Consider the following 20296-nt stretch of genomic DNA (forward strand, 5'->3'; position numbering starts at 1 on the left):
ATAGCTTTGTACATGTATGCATTTTATATATCATTCAGTTCAGTCGCTCAGTCGTGTCCGACTCTTTGAGACCCCATGGACTGCAGCACGCCAGGCCTCCCTGTCCATCGCCAACTCCCGGAAGTTGCTCAAACTCATGTCCATTGACTCAGTGATGCCATCCAACCACCTCATCCTCTGTCGTCCCCTTCTCCTCCTGCCTTCAATCTTTCCCAGCATCAGGGTCTTTTCCAATGAGTCAGTTTAAAAAATTATAAACTATTAAATATATACGATAATAAATTATATATTTAAATCTAAAAATATTTAAACATGTTAATATAAATGTTATATAAATGTATAATATATTTGAATAATTAATAAGCTATTTTTAGAGCAGTTTTACCAAAAAACAATGGTACCGAGAACTCCCTGAAGCCATCCCTTCTCTGTACAGTTCAGTTCAGTCGCTCAGTCGTGTCCGACTCTGCGACCCTATGAGTTGCACGCCAGGCCTCCCTGTCCATCACCAACAGTTCCCCCTTATTATTAAGATTGTGCATTAATGTGGTACATTTGCTACAGTTAATGAACAAGTGTTGATAATTATGAACTAAAATCTGTACTTTCCATTAAGGTTCACTCTTTGTATTATACATTGTCATGTGTTCACCATTATAACATCGTACAGGATGGTTTCCCAGCCTTGAACATTTCCTGGGTTCCGCTTATTCATCCCTTCCTCCCTCCTTCCTTTCCTCCCTCCCCTGGCAAGCACCAGTATTTTTGGTCTCCGTAGTTTCTTTTTTTCCCGATTACCTTTTTTGTATCTGTATAAAATGTATACTGTTTAAGTGTATAAATCCGAGCTTGATGAGTATTTGCACTCCTGTGCACCCGTAATCACACTCAGATCTATCTCCCTCACCCCGTTCATTCACTCATGTCACTTCCTCAGTACCTCTGTCCTAGAATAACAACTATTTGAACTTCCACCACCGGTGACTAGTTTTGCCACTTCTTGAGCTTCGTATTAATGGTACTGAACAGTATGTATACTTTGGTATCTGGTTTCTTTTACACACTGCTACTTACTGATTTTTTAAAATTGTTTTTACTGTGGTTTAAAAAGGCAAAGCATTCCATTTACCACCTTAACCAATGTAGTGTTTAGTAGTACCGTTCAGTAGTGTTAAGTATAACACGTGTTATAGTTTCTTAGTTTCTTAAGGTAGAAACAGGTTATTTCTTTGAATCTTCCTTTTTTAGTATAGGTGCTTGAGTGTCTTAAAAGCCACTCTAAATGCTGCTTTAACTGTATCTGACACATTTTGATATTTGAGTTTTCATTTCGTTCAAATACTTTCTAATGTATCAATTTCATTTCTTCTTTGACTCATAGGCTATTTAGAAGTGTATCATTTAATTTCCAAATAGTTGGGGATTTTCCAGTTACCTTTCTGTTATTGATTTCCAATATAATTCCATTGTAACCAGATAATATACTTTGAATAATTTAACTCTTTTAAAATTTATTGAGATTTTTTTTAATGTGTAGAATATCATCTGTCTTATAAATGTTTCACTTACACTTGAGAAAAATTAATTCTGCCACTACTGACTGCTGCTGCTGCTGCTGCTAAGTCGCTTCAGTCGTGTCCGACTCTGTGCGACCCCACAGACGGCAGCTCACCAGGCTCCCCCGTCCCTGGGATTCTCCAGGCAAGAACACTGGAGTGGGTTGCCATTTCCTTCTCCAATGCATGAAAGTGAAAAAATAAAGTGAAGTCGCTCAGTGGGGTCCGACTCCTAGCAACCCCATGGACTGCAGTCTACCAGGCTCCTCTGTCCATGGGATTTTCCAGGCACGAGTACTGGAGTGGGGTGCCAGCGCCTTCTCCACCACTATTGACTGTGTTTAATAAATGTTAGAGGGTCAAGTTGGTTGTAGTAGTTGTTCCAGTCTTCTGTATCTGTTCTGATTGTCAATCTCTTCTATCGATTATTGAGAAAAGTGTATGGAACTATTACCTTTTAATCGTGTATTTGTTCATTTCTCCTTTTATCAGTTTTTGTGTTATGTGCTTCGAAGCTCAGTTATTAGGTAGATAAACTTTCAGAATGGTTACATCCTCTTAATGAATTGACCTCTTTTTCATTTAATCTTTTTTCCACTTGGTAATGTTTTTGCTCTAAAATTGACTTTGATGTAATATAGAGACAACAGCTTTCTATTGATTGGTGTTTTCATGCTCTATCTTTCCCCCCTTCATTTTCTGACTCTTAACAGATTTGTGCTTCTTAAGCAAAGTTTGAAGTGCCTTTTTTGTAGGCAGCATATAAGTTGGGTCTTGCTTTTTCGATGCACTCTGAATATCTCCAGCTTTTGACTGGAGTACTTACAATATTTACATTTAACATGACTATTAATATGGTTGGTTTAAATCTACAGTCTTATTGTTTTCTCTGTCCATCTCTTGTTTGGTTCATTTTCCTTCCATTTTGGCCTTTTAAAAATGTTCATTATTTATACGATTGTCCTTTACTTCCCTTTAGATTTATTAGCTACAGTATTTGTGTTATCTTAAGTGGTTGCTTCAGGATCTATAATATGTATCTTTAATGTATCACAATCTACTATTAAGTGATATTGCACCTTTCGCATATATTAGAAGAATCTTGCAAAATTATACTTGGGTTTCTCCACTTTTGGCCTTTGTGCTATTGTGTTTTTTTTGTTTTTTTTTTTAACCCCCCATCCGGCCACCCCTCTGTTATTGTTGATAGACATTTTACTCCTACGATTGTGTTACCAATCCTACAATATCTGTTATTTCTGCTTTGCATAGCCAGTCATCTTTTAAAAGCCACTTAAATAAGGAAAAGTGACTACATTTACCTGCATAGTTAGCATTTCTGGTGCTCTTTATTCTTTCATATAAATACTGATGGCCATCTGGTATTATTTTCTTTTGATTTAAGGGACTGCCTTCAATATTTCTTGAAATACTGATCTGCTGATGTTGAATTCTTTTAGCTTTTGTATGTCTGAAAAAATCTTTATTTCATCTATGTTTTATAAATTTATTTTCACTGGGCAAAGAGTTACAAGTAGACAATTTTTTTTCCCCCTTTTATTGCTCCATTGTATTGTAGCTTGCATTGTTTCCAACCAAAATCTGATGTCATCCTAAGTTTGTTCTTCTGTCTTTTTTTTTCCCTGCTCTGACTGACTTTATTATATTTTACTTTTTCACTGATTTTAAGCAATTTGGTTATGATATGCCTTGGTATAAGTGTCTTCTTATTTTTTATGCTTGAAATTATTAATAGTTAGATTTGTGGGTCTGTGGGTTTACAGTTTGCATCATATTTGGAAATTTTGCAGTCATTATTTCTTCAAGTGTTTTTTTTTTTTAATCTCCCTGCCACCCTGGGACTCCAGCTACACATGCCTCCAGCTGCTTGAAGTTGTCCTACCATTCACTGGTAATCTGAATCTGTTCTTCTTTTTTTCAAGTCTTTTTCTCTTTGTGTTTCATTTTGGGAGAATTTCTATTGCTATGTCTATATGCAGAGTACATCATGAGAAACGCTGGACTGGAAGAAATACAAACTGGAATCAAGATTGCCGGGAGAAATATCAATAACCTCAGGTATGCAGATGACACCACCCTTATGACAGAAAGTGAAGAGGAACTCAAAAGCCTCTTGATGAAAGTGAAAGTGGAGAGTGAAAAAGTTGGCTTAAAGCTCAACATTCAGAAAACGAAGATCATGGCATCCGGTCCCACCACTTCATGGGAAATAGATGGGGAAACAGTGGAAACAGTGTCAGACTTTATTTTGGGGGGCTCCAAAATCACTACAGATGGTGACTGCAGCCATGAAATTAAAAGACGCTTACTCCTTGGAAGGAAAGCTATGACCAACCTAGATAGCATATTGAAAAGCAGAGACATTACTTTGCCAACAAAGGTTCGTCTAGTCAAGGCTATGGTTTTTCCTGTGGTCATGTATGGATGTGAGAGTTGGACTGTGAAGAAGGCTGAGTGCTGAAGAATTGATGCTTTTGAACTGTGGTGTTGGAGAAGACTCTTTAGAGTCCCTTGGACTGCAAGGAGATCCAACCAGTCCATTCTGAAGGAGATCAGCCCTGGGATTTCTTTGGAAGGAATGATACTAAAGCTGAAGCTCCAGTACTCTGGCCACCTCATGCGAAGAGTTGACTCATTGGAAAAGATTCTGATGCTGGGAGGGATTAGGGGCAGGAGGAGAAGGGGACGACAGAGGATGAGATGGCTGGATGGCATCACTGACTTGATGGACGTGAGTCTCAGTGAACTCCGGGAGTTGGTGATGGACAGGGAGGCCTGGCGTGCTGTGATTCATGGGGTCGCAAAGAGTCAGACACGACTGAGCGACTGATCTGATCTGATCTGATCTGATGTCTTCAAGTTCACTAATTTTCTCTATAATGACTAATCTGTTTTTAATCCATCCCAGTGTGTTTTTCATTTCAGGAACTGTATTTTTCATCTCTAGAAGTTTGATTTTGGTCTTTTTTATATTACTATCACCCATGTCTGTAGTTAACACTCTAGCATCCAATAACACTCAATGTCCAATTCATAACACATGTACTTTTCTCTAGCATCCTGAACATATGTACTACAGTTATATTACTTTAAAAAAGTCTTTGTGTACTAGTTCTGTTATTTGCACAATTTCTGGGTTGGCTTTGATGAATTGAGTTTTCAATATGGGTCTATTTTCCTGCTTATTTGAATGCCAGACACTGTGGACTTTATGCTTCCAGATTCTGGATATTTTTGAATTCCTATAAATATTCTTGAACTCTGCTCTGGGTTGCAGTTATTTGGAACAGGTTAATCTTTTGGGGTTTTGCTTTTAAGCATTGTTAGGAGGGACTAGAGCAGTGTTAATTTTCTCCACTTCTGAGGCAAGAGCCTTCTTAGTACTCTAACAGATGTCCCATCAATTATGAAGTTTTCCACCCTGGTTGGTAGGAATGGGAACTATTCCCAGCCCTGTATTAGCTTTAAGGATTCTCTCTTATAAACCTTGCAGGCGGTCGGTACCTAGTCTCCTGTGGTTTCCATACATATACACGCCAATCAGTATTTTGTGTATCTCTGGAGTTCTCTTTTTGTGCAGCTTTTGCGTCTTGGTAATTTGTCTTGGGAACTCTAGATGCCTTGGTCGCTGCTGACATCTAGCTTCATCTCCTTAAGTCAGGGAGGCTAACTGGCTCAAGCTGGGGTCCCCTACCCTGGGACACTCTCCAGGCCGTAAGCTGAGGCAATAGCAGGGCTTACTCTACTCCTTTCCATCTCCAGAGATCCCTGCCCTTCATCTCCCACGACTCCGAAAGAAGCCAATCTCCTATCAGCCCAAGCCCCTGTTAGTTAATAATTCTTTATATGACATTTTCCAACCCTGGCTCCCTGAAAACCTTGGACAGTCTACTGTATCAAGTTTCTTTCTTTAAATGGAAATGCAGCAAAAAACACCTGGCATTTATTTTGGGAGCAGTAGGGAGTCCTTCTAGAAAAAAAAAATAATAAGAGAGAGGATGCCAGGAGCAAGAGTTGTTTCTTTTTTCTCTTCAAGAGCAGCTTGTATCGCAGACACTTGCTGTCTCTTGTGTCTTTTTTACAGCCTCAAATGCCAACTTTGACAGCAATTAATCTTCCAAAATGCGTCACTGCTGCTGTGTTAGAGCCGGGAAGGAGCCTAGAATGGTCTTTATGTCTTTGACATTGAACCAGCTTGGCCCCCACTAATGTTGACTCATCACCTGCCCCCACCCCCCTGCTCCGACAAGTCCCCCTGCCATGTAGACCACTGGGATTACAGAGAGACGCATCTCAGCAAAATGGCTTGTGGCTGGGGATTGTTCTAACAAGAAATCCTTAGTCACGTTTTCAAACTCAGTCTCACACAGGCAACATTGGTAATATCTTCTTTTTCAGAGGGTGGCCCAAATTCCCTGAAAGATTTTTCAGTCATCAAGAGAAAACTGCATTATGTTCCCTGTTGTTGTACTTTGTTGGCTAAGGGAGGAAAATTTTTATAAAATGTGTCAGAAGCCTTATCAAGAAGGAATATAACAAAAATATGTTTACCACTATTTCTTATTCAAAATACCCTTGTGGTATCAAAATAAATACCCCATAATCTAATCATCTGACTCTGTGTGACCCCATAGACGGCAGCCCACCAGGCCCCGCCGTCCCTGGGATTCTCCAGGCAAGAACACTGGAGTGGGTTGCCATTTCCTTCTCCAATGCATGAAAGTGAAAAGTGAAAGTGAAGTCGCTCAGTCGTATCCAACTCCTAGCGACCCCATGGACTGCAGCCTACCAGGCTCCTCCGTCCATGGGATTTTCCAGGCAAGAGTACTGGAGTGGGGTGCCATTGCCTTCTCCGCCAAGGATGACTAGTAGGATTTAACTTGCAGTTCAGGAGATCTTCATGTTCTCAGTTAAATATTCTGCCCACTTTCTTGATTTGTGCTCATTAGAGTTTTAACAATCTTTTATTTTATTGTGCATAAAAATAAATATCTCTAAGACAGCAAAACTATCATTACCAAAGAGTACAGTGGAGCCTGGCCAGGGTGGTAGAGGTAAATTGGGAATTTGAGATTAACATATACACACTACCATATATAAAGTAAGTAAATCACAAGGACCTACTATGTAGCACAGGGAACGCTAGTCAGTATCTTGTAATAACCTATAATGGAAAAGAATCTGAAAAGGAATATATGTGCTGTGCTGTGTGCAAAGTCACTCAGTCATATCTGACTCTGTGACCCCATGGACTGTAGCCTGCCAGGCTCCTCTGTCTATGGGAGTCTCCAGGCAAGAATACTGGAGTGGGTTGCCATGCACTCTTCCAGGGGATCTTCCCAACCCAGGGTTCAAATCCAGGTCTCCCACGTTGCAGGTGGATTCTTTATCATCTGACCCATCAGGGAAGCCATATATATTTATATATAAATATGCATAAGACAAACAAAAAACTACCTGTATACAGCATTAAAGACATTTAATGACTAATTGTGAATAACAGTTACAGAAATTTCACTTTGTAATCACATCTTACTAATTTTATCCAATAAATATCTTATTAGATTAAAAATTAACAAAAAAAGCCCCAGATATCTCCTCTGATGGGATTGTAGTTTTATTTTTGATGTTTGACTGTTAAGAAGCATTCAAATGACCAGAAATAATTATTATGCCATAAATGTATTTAAGTGAATTTCTATTTTCTTGTGCTAATATCTACATTCATTTGAAGTACAGTGACAGACAGAAGGAAGAGACACAGAATTCATTCCAGCTACAGGGAAGGCTTGTGGGTCACACTTCAAGCTCAGCACTGAAGCTAGGGACCACACAACTGGGTCAGCCCCACATGAGGAGTGCTGAGAAAAATCGACAACAAGACAGTTTTTTAACTTTCTTTGGAATGCAGTTGCCTGTACCCACCTCCACTGTGCTGGATAATGGAGTTCATGAGTGTGCCAACACATCGACCTTTCAGTTCAGTTCAGTTCAGTTGCTCAATTGTGTCCGACTCTTTGCAACCCCATGGACTGCAGCACGCCAGGCCTCCCTGTCCATCACCAGCTCCCGGAATTTACTCACACTCATGTCCATTGAGTCGGTGATGCCATCCAACCATCTCATCCTCTGTTGTCCCCTTCTCCTCCCGCCTTCAGTCTTTCCCGGCATCAGGATCTTTTCAAATGAGTCAGTTCTTCGCATTGGATAATGGAGTCTCATGAGTGTGCCAACACGTTGACCTTAAAGTCATATAAAAGTTCACGTGGCAAAGTGTAGGCTAAATATTAAGAATGCTTTGGTATTTTATTCACCCTTGCACATAGCCGTTTCTCCCCAATAATGTTTTAGACCCTACCAATATTTTCCTTTCATCTATTGCTTGAATTGCCCAAGCATTGTGGTCTTTCTTTTTTCTAACACAGAATGAGCACAGAAAAGAGTTAAAACTGCATTTAAAATATACAGTTGAGTCTGATGGGGTTGCCAAGGTCAGCAGGCTCCCTGGCATCCATGTAGGGAGTGTTGTTTGGACAAGTTAGGACAGAGAATGCGGATTGGACCTAATTTGCTAGGATCACAAAGAAGTTGCTGAAGAGGTACCTTTCTCGGAAATACCATGTTATGGTTGTTAAAGCATGGCGGTTGTCATTGCCTTATTAACTCGAGAGTTCTTTGCACAGATCACTCAGAATGTAAATTTATCTGAAGTCTCTGGAATGGTGATCCATACCCACAGTACATGAGTCACCCTAAGTGAGTAGTTATGGTGTCAGTTAAAAAAATTTTTTTCTTCACTTATCTATTCATCCCATTGTCAACTGAAAAAAAAAAAAAAAAAAGAAGCACAGTGTGAGAGTTGTGAGTTGAGTTTTATTGGGGGCAAAATGAGGGCTATAGACTGGGAGACAGCATTTCAGGGAACTCTGAGGAACTGCTCCAAAGAGGTGGGGCAAAAGTCAGTGTTATATATGATTTCGGTGAAGGGGGTACATGCTGTCAAGCACAGATCTTGGTAGAAGCTTGCTGCTAGTCATGAGAAGATGTCTCCATTAATGATTTTAGTCCTTTTCTAGATATATGAGTGAAAAAACTGGTTTAAAGCTCAACATTCAAAAAACAAATATCATGGCATCAGGTCTCATTGATGGGGAAAAAGTGGAAACAGTTGCAGATTTTATTTTCTTGGGCTCCAAAATCACTGCAGACGGTAACTGCAGCCACAAAGTTAAAAGGCACTTGCTCCTGGGAAGGAAAGCTACAACAAACCTAGATGACATATTGAAAAGCAGAGACGTTACTTTGCCGACAAAGGCCTGTATAGTCAAAGCTATGGTTTTTCCAGTAGTCATGTACGGACGTGAGAGCTGGACAATAAAAAAGGCTCAGCGCTGAAGAATTGATGCTTTTGAACTGTGGTGTTAAAGAAGACTCTTGAGAGTGCCTTGGACTGCAAAGAGATCAAACCAGTCAATCCTAAAGGAAATCCGTCCTGGGTATTCACTGGAAGGGCTGATGCTGAAGTTGAAACTCCAATACTTTGGCCACCTGATGTGAAGAGCTGACTCATTGGAAAAGACCCTGATGCTGGGAAAGATTGAAGGCAGGAGGAGAAGGGGACGACAGAGGATGAAATGGTTGGATGGCATCACCAACTCGATGGATGTGAGTTTGAGCAAGCTCAGGGAGATACTGAAGGACAGGGAAGCCTGGAGTGCTGAGTCCATGGGGTCGCAAAGAGTTAGACATGACTGAGTGACTGAAAAACAACAGCCTAACCATCCATCCATCCATTCATGCGCCCATCCATCCATCCATCCATCCACTGACACATTCGTATATTCAATGTTTGCTATATGCCAAGCACCAGAGACATAATACTTAAAAGAGGCAAGACCCAGTCTCCATCATACTCCAGAGGGAGAAATGGTCATCCTTCTTGATGGTAGCCGTGACTACTGCCCTCACTCGGTGGGGCTGTTGAAGGATATCTGATCCCAGAGGCCAGGCCAGGGAGGCTTCATTGAGAAGTGGAGATTGGGTCTGAGATTCTCAGGGAGAAGCAGGAGAGCTCCAGCTCCAGGAAGATGCAGGGATGGGGAGCTCTGTGTGGGATGCTGCGGGAAAGGCAGGCTGGGGGCACAGATGACTGCAAACTGAAGTCATCACCGGAGGGTCTTCCCATGAGGGTGACAGGATCAGGCTTTCATGTCTAAGCCATAGTTCTGGCTGCAGCCTGGAGAACAGAGTGCAGGGGCTGGAGTGGGTGGGAGAAGAGTTTGCTGCCCTGGTCCAGGAGAGGCGAGGCCAGCAAGTACGAGGCAGCCAGAGGCAGCGGGAGCCTGGAGCCAGGCGGGCTTGGTCTCACTTTGTACCAGGAGTTCTGCGTGCGACCCGGGTCTGGTCTGGAAGCTCTGTGTGGATATTTTTTCGTTTGTACATTGAGGGGCGGGGCGACATCCACTCTGCCTGGCTACTGTGTGGATTAAATGTCATCAGAACTGAAAAGTGCTTAGCGTGGGCTTGGCCTTAGTAAATACTCAGGATGTGGCAGTTGTCCATCTTGGTGATTTTGCTTTATGGTTTTGCTGGTTCCCTTGAAGCCTGGTAGTGCAGAGACCATGTTTGTTTTTCCCCCAGCCAGTCTCCTTCCTCTTCTCAAGCATTCCTAGTTGGCTTGAGTGTGCGTCTTCGAAACTACGCCTTAGGAACCCATCTGGATGTGATTGTCTCCAGCTCGGGTGGTGGGGAGGGCCTTCTCTGCATCTTCATCATCTGCTCAGCTCTTTGCTGCAGCAAATCAGCCCTCCTCCCAGGTCTCTGCACTCCGTGCCTCTCCCTTTGTTGGTGGAGGGCATCAGGGCTGCACCGGGGAGGCTGTGGTCTCTATGCTCTGCCCTCCTCAGCTCAAAGGCAGTGCCCCCTCCCTTTGGGCTGAGAGCCTTGCATTTAGAACACACTTCCCAGCCCACAAGAGCTTGCCTTTAGATTCTGAGCTGAACCTCCATCCTACACATATTTTATTCCATCTTGAAGCACAGAAGGACATTGTGTAAGCTCCAATTAATACAGGGCCCTTACAGATCACTTTGTAGAATTTTTCCTGCCCTTGGGCAAATCTCCTCCTGGTGAGTGACTTTAATCTGGTTTAAAAATTGGCTTCTGATGGGCAGTCACGGAGATTACAGGTGCTCAGTTCAGGTGAAAGAGAGCCAAGGCTGGGTCGTTATTTTGAAGGGAGTCCGTGTTCACACTCTGGGGGATGTATTCCTGGTTGCTCTCTTATAAGACCCGCAGGTCTTCAGGGTGCCCCAGTGGAGTGAATTTATCATCCTGTCCCCAGACGGTCATGACTTCAGGCAGCCTGAAGGGAAGTCACACACTCTTCTGAGTTGGCCACTGCTCTCAGAGGCAGATCAGTAAAGCCGCTTTGTTCTTTTGTTGCCAGCGCAGAGGGAGCTGTGTTCTGTGCTTCTTGCCAAGCAGACATCAGTAGGAATGCTTCATTTCTGAATTACATGCTATTAATCTCATTAGGTACTGAACGACTTGACCCCCTACCTAATGAGTGGAACACAATTAAGCATAAAGTGCCTATTAAAAGGAAAATAGGTTCACAAGTACAGAGTTGCTGGTTCTGGAACAATCCATTGAATTTCAGAAATCCTGCTCTGCAGAGGTCAAGTCAAGGAATCTTACCTGCAATTCTAGGGGTTTCACCCCTGTCCATCAGCACAAGGCCAGGACTCTCCATGGGCACGTCTGTCCTAGTGACCACTTGAGGATTGGAGGGATTCATGTAACTTAACCCTCTTTAGTTTTCTCTTCTTTGCTCTTGTGAGCCCTGCTTTTTGTCTGAAAATGCTAATCTCGTTGAGATAGTAGCCAACTCTCTCTCGGGTCCATCTGAGATATTTTCAGTGTCATATGTGCAGAGGCATTACTTTACCATTAAGGTCCATCTATTCAAAGCTGTGGTTTTTCCAGTAGTCATGTATGGATGTGAGAGTTGGACTATAAAGAAAGCTGAGTGCCGAAGAATTGATGCTTTTGAACCGTGGTGTTGGAGAAGACTCTTGAGAGTCCCTTGGACTGCAAGGAGGTCCAACCAATCCATCCTAAAGGTGATCAGTCCTGAATATTCATTGGAAGGACTGATGTTGAAGCTGAAACTCCAATATTTTGGCCACCTGCTGCGACGAGCTGACTCATTGGAAAACACCCTGATGCTAGGAAAGATTGAGGGCAGGAGGAGAAGGGGATGACAGAGGATAAGATGGTTGGATAGCACCACCAACAGAATGGCCAAGAGTTTGAGTAGGCTCCAGGAATTGGTGATGGACAGGGAAGCCTGGTGTGCTGCAGTCCACGGGGTCTCAAAGAATCAGACACGACTGAGTAACTGAACTGATACTGAACTGATGTGCAGAGATGGGCATTAAATCAGGATGACTGGTATAGTGACACCTGAACACACCTCCTTCGAAGTTGTCAAGTGATGTCATGTATAATTCATAGGTGAGGGGCTTGGTGAGAGGCTAGATGGAGTCAGGTAAAGAGCCTCTTGCCTTCTGTCCCAGTTCATTCAGGCGGCTATAAAAATGACATAGACTGGATGGCCTAGCCAACAGACACATGTTTCTTGTGATTCTGGAGGCTAGAAATCTAATATCAAGGTGCCAGCAGATTTCAAATCTGGTGAGGACCCACTTCCTAGTTCATAGGTAGATGCCTTCTCTGGGAGTCCTCACATAGCAAAAGGGTCAAGGGAATTCTCTGGGGATCTCTTTTCAATTCAGTTCAGTTGCTCAGTCATGTCTGACTCTTTGCAATCCCATGAACCATAGCACACCAGGCCTCCCTGTCCATCACCAACTGCCAGAGTCCACCCAAACCCATGTCCATTGAGTCGGTGATGCCATCCAACCATCTCATCCTCTGTTATCCCCTTCTCCTCCTGCCCCCAATCTTTCCCAGCATCTCTTTTATAAGGGCACTAATCCCTTCATGGGGGCTCCACCCTCATGACTTAATCACCTTCCAAAGACCCTCCTTTCCTAATACCATTGAGAGGGTTAATAGGTAGGAAGGCCAGAGGTCCTCAAGTGGCGGGAGGAAATAAACTGCAAGTGGCAGACATTTTCCCCCCCTTCTCTGTTGAGGACACCTGGTTCTGCCTGAACTTAACTTTTTTCAAACCTTGAGATAACCAATATGTTTTTCTTATAGAAGTGTTTTTCTTGAGCTATGTTAATGAAACTATGTATTTGCTTTAAAATTTGCCTTTCTTCGAAGGCAGTTCGCCTAAGATGAACTTTTTTTTTTTTTTTTTCCCAGACCTTGGGCTGATAATGGCTCAGTAAACCAATATTCATGTCAGTTGTTTTATAGCCAACGATGACACACTTTGTGCCATTCTATCTCAGAAATGCATAATGTGGGAGAGGGGCCCGGTATAACTCCCTCAGCCTTGAGGTGTCTCTCTTGTCTGATTAACAGCTTGCTAACAGACATAAAACATCTTGCTGAAAACTAGCAAGCAGGCACTCTTTCTGTCCCCTTCTGATGTCTATGTCAGAAGTTTTCCATATCTCTATTATGCTTTTATAATAAAACCTTGCTACACAAAAGCTCCTTGTAGTCAAGCCTCCTCTCTGGCCCTGGACTGAAATCTCCTTCGGAGGCCACGAATCCCAGTGTAGCACGTGGCTTGCAACCTCAGCCTTTCACCATCATCTTGGGGATTAGTTTTCAACATATGAATTTTGGGGGACACAAACATTCAGTCTCCCTCCTTAAAAGTTTTTGCTTTCGGAGGCATAGAATGAATAAGAAGATCATGATCTGTCAGATTCAAGCTTAACCCCTCTGTTCTCAGGATTCTTCTCTGCAAAATGGCAGTAGTAATATCCCCCTTGCAAGGCTATTAGTAGGGTTAAATGAGATAATCCATGTAAAGCACTGATGTTCAGTAAATTTCATCCATTAGTATTTTCCCAACTTTTCATTTTGGAAAATTTGAGACCTTAAAAATGTTGAAAGGATAGTAGTATAATATCCAATATACCCATTGCAGTAGTTTATTCACAGTGCCATAGAGAAACCCACAGACTGGGTAGCTTCAACAACAGAATTTTGTTTTTTCACAGTTGCAGAGGCTGGAATTCCAAGGTTAGGGTGCTGGCAGAGGTGGCTTCTGGTGAGACCTTTCTTCTTGGTTTGCAGATGGTACCTTCCTGCTGGGTCTGCTGTGGCCTCTTTGTATGAGTAACTCCTGGTGTCCCCCTTCTTCTTACAGGGACTTCAGTTCTCCTAGATTAGCACCCCACTCTTATGACCTCACTTAAATTTAATTACCTCCTTAAAGGCCCTATGTCCACATATACAGTCACATTATGGACTAAAACTTCAATATGGATTTTCAGGGGGACACAGTTCAGTCCATAATTGCTGTTTTTGTTCAGTCACTAAGTCACATCCAACTCTTTGTGACCTCACAGCATGCCAGGCAGGCTTCCGTGTCCTTCACTATCTCCCAGACTGCTCAAACTCCTGTCCATTGAGTTGATGATGCCATCCAACCATCTCATTCTCTGTCCTCCCCTTCTCCTCCTGCTTTCAATCTTTCCCAGCATCAGGGTCTTTTCCAGTGAGTCGGCTCTTTGCATCAGGTGACCAAAGTATTGGAGCTTCAGCTTTAGTATCAGTCCTTCCAGTGAATATTCAGGGTTGATTTCCTTTAGGATTGATTGGTTTGATCTCCTTGGTATTTAATTTCCCTATTCACTACTGACCAGCATGGAAAACCTCAGACTGAATGTTTGAGATTCTCTGCATTGATTTTTGGAGAAAGTCATGGTTATGGGCGCTGTGGGATGGGGAGGGGGCTCTCTTCATGGGGAGGATGAGCCGCATGAGGAGGTGTGTTACATCCTCTCGTGGGAGAGGGGGCGGGCTGATTCTGCCTGTGCTTTACTCTCTCCTTGCCATCCATGAGAACTGATGAAACATTACATGTTTTCATTGTTGACAGCATCTGGCATGGAGGTTCCAGCTCTGCTTCTGAGGGTGCTGCCAGTCCAGACCCCTGCCTCGTGTCTCCAGAGGTGACTGAGCCGAGAGAGCACCCACAGGCAGCCAGGGGCCCAGAAGATTCTCCACGTCCCAGCGCAGCAGAGCCCCAGGAGCGGGAGACTCCCTCGTCCTCCATGCGCTTTGCCAAGGGCCCCCCAGAAGGTTCCTTGGCAAGCCCAGAAGGGGAACCTGAAGGTTGGCCCCTCATTCAACACCCTCAGAGGGAACTTTCTCCAAATGGCCCAGGAGAGGCCCCAGCAGCCTCGGTCCCTCAGGACGGCAACTTGACTCGGTGCAAGGTGGTTTCTGTCGTCCCCAGTGCAGGAGGAGAGACAGGCTCGAAGGAAGAAGAAGGGCAGAGACTGTCTTCCTCCAGCTCCACTGACCAGTTGGCAGGAATTCCACCAACTGCTCCTCCAGAGCCGATGAAGGTGCAGTTGCGTGGAGAGGATGCCCGGCCTGGTGATTTCGAGTCCCAAGGGCAAGAGGCTGCAGCTGGCTTACCATGGCCAGAGTCCTGGCAGGGGGCCCCCAAGGCCCCTGCTGCCCAACTAGGCCAGGAGAGTTCAGCCAGCCTGGAGGAGCCTCCCCTAAAACCCGAGACCTCAACCTCGCAAGAGCCAGCCCCCGAATGCCCAGTGGAGGGGCCACCTCAGGATTTCACCAATGACGTGGGATTCCTTGGGGCCTGCCCTCCCACTGGGACCAGTTCAGGGGCTGCCCAAGAGGCCAAAGCAAAGGCCGATTTCCAGGAAAGCTGCCAGCAGCCAATGGGAGCACTCCCGCCCACAGGGCTGCCCTGGGATTCACCAGGTGCTGCCCTGGCGCCGGGGGACAAGGGCTCTTGGGAGAAAACTCTGGGTGCCCTTGATGCTCAGGGTCACTCACAGACCGGGAGCCAAGATGCTGAGCCCGGTCAAGTCACTGGGGCGGTGACAGGTGACCAGTCCGAGGGAATTTTGTTCATGAGCTCTGAGCCTGCCCCACACGCCGCAACCAAGGATGTGGGTCCAGCTTCAAGCCTCCCCTCCCAGCCAGCTGCTCTGGCCTCCATGGCTGCAGAACAAGCCAGGGAGATGGTTTCCGTGGCCGAGATGCCTGTTCTCACAGATCCGGCTACAGAGTGGGCAGAAGCAGGGTTGTCAGGACCGGAGAAGCAAGCATCAGACCTCAGAGGAGAAGGAGAGGGTCTAGAAGGAGGCCCCAGCGAGATTCCTGCTCCAGTTCCCCTGGAGGAGAGGGCAGAGCTTGGGAATAGGGAGCTAAGCCATGAAGTCCAACCAAAGGTTCCAGATCTCCCCACTCCCAGTGCATCAGATGAGAGTGCCAGCAGGTCACCAGGGCTGAAGGATGAAGCTGAGCCCCCCGAAGGCCCAGCTGTGGCTAACAAGGAAAGCAGAGTCTCTGGGGCTGATCCTAGAGGGCAGGGAGCAGCCCCAGGGCCCCTTGATGGTGCAGATCCTGGGAATCTACAGGCAGAGCAACCCGAGGCCTGGGACTGCAAGCCTGACCCAGAGGTGGACAAGGACAAGGTTTCACAGCTGACTGGAGATGAGGAGAGCCGAGGCCTTCCGAACACAGTCCTAGCACAGCCACTCGGAGAGGAGATCCCCGGGCACGTGGACAGGTCTGACTCTCCCTCAGAAGATGCAGCTTGGAACGTGGTGGCCCGTGGGATGATGGGAGAATCTCAAGTGGTCCATGCGTCGGGCTCACTGCACCAACTCCCTGAACAGCATCCCAGCCCACCCTCAGGGCCAGAAGGAGCTGGTGAACGTGTTCTTCCCGGGGGAGCCATCTGGGCGGGGCCGGGACCGCAGACCAAATGTCCCGACACCCTTCAGGACATGGAGGGACTGGGAAGAATGGACTCTCTTCCTGCTTTAGAATCTGAGAAATCGGATTTCCTGTCGGCTCCTGCTCCAGAGGTCGTCCCCAAAGCCCAGGAGGCGGAGAGCATGCCTGAAATAAAGTCGGGGAGCCACCCATCCGCACAGAGGCCCGGCCGTGGGGAGGGGGAGGGCTCACTGACATCCCCCCACCCCTGTGGGCTGGGGCGTGACACAGCTGGACAGGAAGTCCACGCCGATGGGCCCCCTCCCCCTGAGGAGGAGAACTGGGCAGTGGAGAACTGCAGGCTTACGATGCTCAGCCTGGAGCAAGATCGGCAGGGAAACCTATCCCACCCGGGCGACAGCAGTATAGAAGTGACTGCATCCGAGAGGCCCGTACTGTGTCCTGAGAACTATCTCCAAACATCCCAGACACACCCAGAAGCATCGGTCTTCGATATGCTCAGGGAGACATCCCAAGGGTGCGAAAGCAAGGGAGAGACTTATCCAGGTGATACGGATTTTAAGAACCTGGGTGCTGATTCTTTGCAAATCCACATACCCGTGGGACCGCGGGAAGATGTGAACTTGTCCACTCATGGAGGAAAGCAACAGGCTTCTGAAACGGAACTTCAAAGTGAGCTCCCCAAAGGCAGTCTGTCTGATGCTCCGAGTTTACCTCCCAGGGACACAGTTCCGGAGAATCCTACGACTGAGAAGTCGGAGTTGTCAGCACCCATGAAGCCTGAGTTGCCTGCACTCGAGGAGAAGGGGCAAGAGGGAGAATGCAGCAGCAGTCAGCCGTCCAGGAGCTCATCTCCTGCAGCAGACACTTTCCAAGACCCTTCTCTTGCAGGTAGCTTGAGCAGAGAGGAATATAGCTGTGCTGGGCAGGGGCCAAACGAGTCCCAACAGGAGCTGGTTGATGGGCTGAATGCCAGCAGCCAACATGAAGAAGCATGTCTTGAGGACGCAGGCATTTCAGGAGCAGCTGACGCTTGGCCCCAGCTCCAGGACTTGGGCAAGACAGAGAAGGCAAGTGGAAACACCGTGGGGGCCCCGCCTTGTCGGCCTGACTCAGTAGCTCTCCTGGAGGCAGCTCACAGCCAGCCGATTCCAGCACCTGCCAGCCCCCAAGCCACACCCGCCCAGGATGCCCCAGCGAGAGAGGCAGGTGAAGAAACCCAGGAGGGCGGGCAGCAACCGGGGTTGGTCCCACAGAAGGAAATGGAGCACCTCACTGCCTCGGATGCAGAGGTCCCAGAGCTTTCTGGAATTTTCCCATCAGCCAAGGATCAAGGTGTGGATGGTGCTGAGACTTGTGGGAAGGCGGACAGAGGAGCCCTGGGGATGTGGCAGGCTCCGGGGGAGCCAGACTCCCTCCAAATAGAGCAGCGCTCCTCCACTGGGGAGGAAGCCTCTACTTCTGCTCTAGGTGAGCAGCCCTCGGCCAGCTGCCACGATGCCTGGCCACTAGCTAGGGAGCTGGCTGAGAGCCCCAGGAGCATGGCGGATCTTTCTGCAGCGCAGGTTGTCTCCGACCCAAAGAGGCTCCTGCCGTCTGGACCCCTGGAGGAGGCTGCCCCTGGTACTCCTTACCTGCACATCGAAGGTGCTGCCAGGAAAGGGCTGGAAGACAGTGTCATGAAAGCTGTTTCACCCCAAGGCCCCGGAGCCCCTGGGGAAAGCCCTTGTTCCACTCGGGAGCCCCTGCTTGCCTCGGAAAATGCTTCCTCCAGGGAGGGCTCTGCTGAGTCCTCCTTCTTGCAAGCAGGAGCTGCAGGTGAGGGAATCTCTGCAGCGCCAGTCAGCCCTGGAAGCTCCAAAGCTGCAATCTCGGAGGGTCCTGTGGACTCTGTGCCCTACCTGGACAGGATGCCATTTCTGGCCAAGGGTAAGGAGACCACGGGGGAGGAGAAATGGTCAGGAGCTCCTGGTGCAAGTGCTGAGCCCGGTGAAATTCCAGCATGCCCCGGCAGTGAGGAGAGCAAGGCAGGGGAATCAGCAAGAGAGACCGAGGGCAGCGGGGAGAGGATGCTAGAGCCTTCCAAGGACCCCAAGCAGGGAGCATCAGCTGGTGTAGACGCAAGCTGCAGGCAGACTGGGATGCTCGCTGGGTTGCCTGATTTCAGGGAGCACATCACCAAGATCTTTGAGACGTCTGTGCTTGGAGCCCTGGCCACCGACTGGCCCCAGAGCACACAGGGAGAAAAAGCAGGAGCCAGGAAGAGGGTGATGGGCAAGGGCCTCATGGTGCCAAGCCCAGAGAAGCTTCCAGATGGGACTCAAAGAGTGGCCATCGCCCCTCTCCCCACCCTTCCCACTGGTCTCTGGGTGGACTCAAAGGAGAGGAAGCAAGAGCTGGCTGTAGAGGCTGAGATTTCTCATCTGGGTCCCCAGGATCCAGCTCCAGGAAAGCTGCCCGGGCTGGCCTGGCTGGCCGCAGAGCACACCCTGCCGGGCGCCAGTGAGGAGAAGGAAATAAGCGAGGCCCCGCAGATACTGGCAGACAGCAAGAAGCCTGAGAGGGCCGGGGAAGGCTGGTGGCCGGGACCTGGAGGAGACCAGTCCCATTCACAGCAGGCAGGTGGCCCGCAGGAAGCAGCTTCAGGTCTGTCTTCACAGGCGGCTTCTCTAGAGATTTCCGGGGCTGACTTGCAGGTGGCTCCCCAGAGCCGTGGAGAAGGGGACTCTGGTCCAGATGACAGCATTCCTTCTGGAAAACAGAGCCAGGAAACAGGCTGCCAGGACAGTCAACCCAGAGAAGATGGTCCCCAGGGCTCTTCTCACCCCAGGGCTCTGGGTGACACGCCAGGATCCACCTCTGCCCAGGGAGCATTTCCCCACAGGGACATCCCACCTCTGCCCGAGGCCATCGGTGAGCCCTGCACCCCAGACCCACTTGGGGGTGAGAGGAGGCGTGCAGGTGCAGCTGGCATCTCGGAAACACAAGATGCCCTGGGCACCCAGGGCGTCCCGGAGCCCCCAGCTGGGGAAGTGGCAGAGAATCCGCTGGAGCCCAGCTTGGAAGCCGGAGCTGCTGGGGAAGCAGAGGGTGACGTCACTTTGAGCACAGCTGGGACCTGGGCATGTGTGTCTGAGGACCTGCCTGAAACAGGTACTACGAGAATGTTCTCTGGTGCGGCTGCTGCCTTGGCTGTGCCAGGAAGCCCTGAGGACCCAGGCTGCTCGGAAGGGGCTCTGAGGATGGATGCTGAAGTCGCCCCAGGTGGGGGCCGCCCAGCTGGGCCCCCACAGGCAGAGGAGCAACCTAGGCCTGAGTTCCCTGCTTTTGCAGAGGACGGGAAGATAGGTGTCTTCTCACCCCCAGAACCTGACGAGACTCGGGACCTGAAGCTGCAAAACCTGGATCCAGAAGCACTGGACGCTGAGAGGTACTTAGAATAAATTCACACGCTAATGCGGGGTCAGCCGTAAAAGTGATTCTCATTTTTAAAAGTCAAAGCGATGAGTGGCTTTAAAGAAGCTTCATTTTTCTGTATCTAATTGTTTAAATTTCCCTACTTACAATCTCTGGATGTGCTGAGAGTCTGAAAACATGTGAGAAATGGTTTGGAGGCGTCTGTTTGGTTTGGAGGAGCTGTCTGTTTAACACATCTTTTTTCCTCTCCTTGTGTTCTTTAATTCTTCTAACTGAAACTGTAAAGCATGAAATATTTACAGGCCAGCAGTGGACTATGGGGTCATAGGTTATGGTCAGTCAGACTATTTTTCTGGTGTCCAGATACATTTGTTTTTGAATCTGGATTTATTTATGCAGAGAGGCCTAAATGATCCCAAAGCATCTCAAAG

The 20296-nt window shown here is 47.2% G+C and overlaps 1 protein-coding gene across 15 annotated transcripts in view; it reads left to right on the top strand.

Annotated features, from left to right (window-relative positions):
• TACC2 (transforming acidic coiled-coil containing protein 2) overlaps positions 1–20296 on the top strand; it is a 233646-nt gene that overhangs the window by 57202 nt on the left and 156148 nt on the right. For all 15 annotated transcript variants that reach the window (XM_055560964.1, XM_055560970.1, XM_055560975.1 and 12 more), the window contains one exon: positions 14611–19878. In XM_055560964.1, coding sequence (XP_055416939.1) covers positions 14611–19878 — 5268 coding nt within the window. The remainder of the gene's footprint in view (positions 1–14610; positions 19879–20296) is intronic.

Source organism: Bubalus kerabau, chromosome 22 (assembly GCF_029407905.1).
Source record: "Bubalus kerabau isolate K-KA32 ecotype Philippines breed swamp buffalo chromosome 22, PCC_UOA_SB_1v2, whole genome shotgun sequence".
NCBI classification, from domain to species: Eukaryota; Metazoa; Chordata; class Mammalia; order Artiodactyla; family Bovidae; genus Bubalus; species Bubalus kerabau.